Source organism: Cariama cristata, unplaced genomic scaffold (assembly GCF_000690535.1).
Source record: "Cariama cristata isolate BGI_N322 unplaced genomic scaffold, ASM69053v1 scaffold26414, whole genome shotgun sequence".
In the NCBI taxonomy this organism is placed as follows: Eukaryota; Metazoa; Chordata; class Aves; order Cariamiformes; family Cariamidae; genus Cariama; species Cariama cristata.
This window is the reverse complement of record NW_009615058.1, coordinates 1-3744: the sequence shown is the minus strand read 5'-3', so window position 1 is coordinate 3744 and position 3744 is coordinate 1. Positions and strand designations below refer to the sequence as shown.

General features: G+C 37.1%; 1 protein-coding gene across 1 annotated transcript in view; it reads left to right on the top strand.

The window, feature by feature from the left end:
- LOC104161305 (protein SCAI) overlaps positions 1-3341 on the top strand; it is a gene marked incomplete at its 3' end in the record, with an annotated part of 15178 nt that extends 11837 nt beyond the window's left edge. Inside the window, exons 6-9 of the mRNA XM_009699679.1 lie at positions 173-271; positions 1355-1507; positions 2313-2414; positions 3193-3341. Coding sequence (XP_009697981.1) covers positions 173-271; positions 1355-1507; positions 2313-2414; positions 3193-3341 — 503 coding nt within the window. The remainder of the gene's footprint in view (positions 1-172; positions 272-1354; positions 1508-2312; positions 2415-3192) is intronic.
- Between the last annotated feature and the right edge of the window lie 403 nt (positions 3342-3744).

Genomic DNA, 3744 nt, shown 5'->3' with positions numbered 1-3744 from the left:
GTTTTGGCTGGCGCGTTAGTCATAAGTGTGTTGCATATGTTCTCAAGTATTTTATTTTTTTTAATTGTTCTTAAAAGCCAGCAGAGCTAAACAAATTGTAAAGTTACTGAGTGTGTGTTAAGCTCTCAGTTTAAGAAGTGACTATGTCTGTCTTTGAACTTTTTTACCTCAGGAGCTGTCAGATGAAATTGAAGACTACACTCATCGGTTTAATACTGAAGATCAAGTGGAATGGAACCTGGTTCTTCAGGAAGTGGCAGCGTTTATTGAGGTGAATACCATTCTCTTTTAGTTGTTAGTTTAAAAGTAAAATTTGCTGACTTGCTCACCGAAGTGTTCCTGTATCACCACCTCTGTGTGGTAAGCAGGTGTGCCCCATGCAGGGACAGTATTCCTGTCCAATTTAATCATTGAAATGTGTTCACAGTAGCGTAACAGTGACAGCCATTAAAGTGTCTGAAGAGTCAGACCTGGTCATGTAACATATTGAAGACAGAAGCATGAAGCTGAGATATGCTTGGTCACCTTATTGTTTTTGCTCTTGGTGTTCAGAAAATGGTGGAATTGAAAGCATGTCAGTTATCATAGTCAATATTTTGGAGAGACTGACAACTCTTGTTCTATGTTGTGGAAGCCAATCCAGCTTGCTGATGTTTTGATTGTGTTTCAAAGTGTATTTTGTTGGAGTACTGGTCTATTACATTGGCAATGCATAAGCAGCATATAAGGGAAAATACGGTGCAAGCATGGCAGTGAACTGATAGGCTCTTAGCATAATTGTAATGTGACCAACTTCTGACATTTGTTTAAAGGAAAATAAATTTTTTTTGTTCTGTCAAATGAGACAGTACAAGATGTCACTATGTAACACGAGTGTTTATTTAAGTATTGCCAGAATGGATGGCAGCATTCTTGTTCACTCATCCCCTTTGCCATTTATTTCAAAGGAAGGGAAGGTGAATTAAAATAGTGCAGGGTTCTTCTGTGTTGTAGGAATGTTTAGTTTATTCTGCGTGAATTTGTAAGGTTGTTGATAACATTTAGTTCCTCAGGTATAGAAAAGCTGAAGCAGAGTTCGTGTCATTTGAGGAAGTATGTTTTTCTATTTGCTGTACCTTCATGTGCTTGTACTATTTATTTGCTTGCAGTCCCTAAGACCTGTTGCTTTTCCAGGTGGTAAGGCATTACTCTGTAGCCTGCATACAAAGATACAAATATATGTATGGCAAATTAATTAAAAAAGTCTGCCTCAGTTATGAAATGTTCACTGTAAGTGACAAGACCTTTGGACTTCTCTCTGACTGCAAATCTGTGTCTTCTTGAATTCCTGATTTATTCTGGTTGCTTTTTTTAGGCAGACCCTGTCATGGTTTTAAATGATGACAACACCATTGTAATCACCTCCAACAGGCTTTCTGAAACAGGAGCTCCATTGCTAGAGCAGGGAATGATAGTGGGACAGCTTGCTCTTGCAGATGCGCTGATTATTGGGAACTGTAACAACCAGGTAAAAGAAGTTCTGGGGACTTGGGTTTGTATCTTTGGAGTTCAGAGTCCTTCCCCCTGTGACGTCCCTTCTGATCATAAAACAGAGATTCCAATAGAGGCGAACATTAAAATATTTTGATTGTGATGTTTGCAGTGGTAGCAAGAAGAAGAGGTTGTCAGAAAGAAGAGCTAAAAATGAAATGTTAGATGTTAGACCTGTGGTACTGACCTTTTATTGCTTATATTAATTATTTCAATTAAGTAGATAGAATTGATTTTCATATACTGGATTGTTCTTAACAATCTTCAAGCATGAGGGGCCTCTGGGATATGTCTAGAAAGAGCTTGACTTAGGCTTTCACATGACATACTCCAGCTTGTTGCAACTTCAGATGTAACAGGAAGGGGTTTTCAAAAGACATTCAAGATGTTTTTTAGATGATGATGATAGTGAAGTTGTACAGACTTCATGACATCTCTCTGAGCTCTTTTCAGGTAAGCAAGGGAGTTATAGCTAAACTACAGTTTGTGTATCTTTTTCAGATGTCTAAATTCATAGTACATAGGGTTTCAGCACTTGATTTGTAAACACCCCAGAAAAGTCTGTAATTTGCGAAGTAGTGGTTTGTACTACAGTGAACTGGTCTGGTAGACCAGTAATAAATAGACTTTGTGAGCTCTTCTAAAAGTCATTCACTGGTCTTCAGAGATTCAGAGATGATACTGACAGATCCCCAACAGAAAATGGTCTCTTACCTGAGTAATTCCAAAGAAATACTGTTTAATCTGTATCTGGCAGAATAAACTCTTTGACTCTTTTGCAGGTCAAGTTCAGTGAATTAACAATTGATATGTTCCGAATGCTACAAGCACTTGAAAGGGAACCAATGAATTTAGCGTCACAAATGAACAAACCTGGAATGCAGGTTAGTTCCATTTCCGTGACAAACCTAGCAACATATCTTAACTGGTTGGGGTTTTATTTGTTTTGTTTTAAATGGTGTACTCTTTCAGAATTGGCACTGTGCAGAGCAGGTTAGTAAAGCTGGTGTAACTCTTACTAGAAGTTAGTGAAGAGTAGCTCAAACCTGTGGAGTTTAAGCCAAGTAATGTCTTCACTCCCCTCTTTTATTTTTCTCCTTAGCAAACCTTCAATAGTGAAAAAATAGCAGAAATGGATATTTGGGCATCATTTCACAAATGGTTTACATTGGTCTGGTTGGGGTGCTTCTGAAGGGGTGCCATGCCTGTCCTCATCCATATACACTCACTCCTTCCTTTGTTTTCACTCTAGCAGTCATGCAGCCAGATACGTTCATCAGCTTACTAAGTCATCTGAAAGTTAAATATCCCCTTCAGAGAAAGCATAAAAATATTTTGTCTGGAGGCAAAAGGAAGTATTTAGATTTTCGTTTATTTAATTGAGATGAGGAGTGAATTTTTTCACTCTTTTCTTGAGTGATGCTTTAGAGAGCAAGAAATAATTAGGTAACAAATTTAAATGAGGGATAATACAAAGTTCTGGTTCAAATACTGTGTATCTTGCTTTATTAGGAGCTGCAGCATGGGCAGACCATTTGTGTGGGAAGTATGTTGAATATGAACATTCTAATAAATAGAAATTTAGAGGGCTTTGAAACTGCTTTGGTAATACACAGTTGTTGGGGGTTTTGTGTTGTTTTGTTTGTGTTTTTTTTTAAACAGGAATCAACAGAGAAACCAGCCAGGCGGGAAAACCCCCATAAATATCTACTTTATAAACCAACTTTTAGCCAGCTCTATACATTTTTAGCAGCATCATTTAAGGTTTGTGAATTGGTGAATTTATTTGTAATAGAGAAGTATCCAGAATGGTATGTGACACTGAATAAAATGTGATTGAGATAATCTTTTATACTTCAAGATAATGAAGCCTTTTTGGCCTTCTTAAAATGTTCAATATGATCATCAGAGAGGATGGAAGTCTTCTAGATATGTGTAATTTGTATAATAAAGGCAAATCTGTTGACTGCTGTTAAGGGAATGGAAAAAATTCATTTTAAGACATCAACCCAACTTGCTGTTATACAGCAGTTGTTATATTATTGCTAAAATGTAGCCATCGTCAAAGCAAGGCTTGAACAACTCCCAAGTGCTCTTAGTTCTAGCTGTCCTGTATCAAGTGTGGTACATGGCAGTACTATGGAAAGCCTTAACTAATGTGATGTAATTTAATTGTTGCATATGATTAATCTTATCCCGTAATTTTATTTGTAT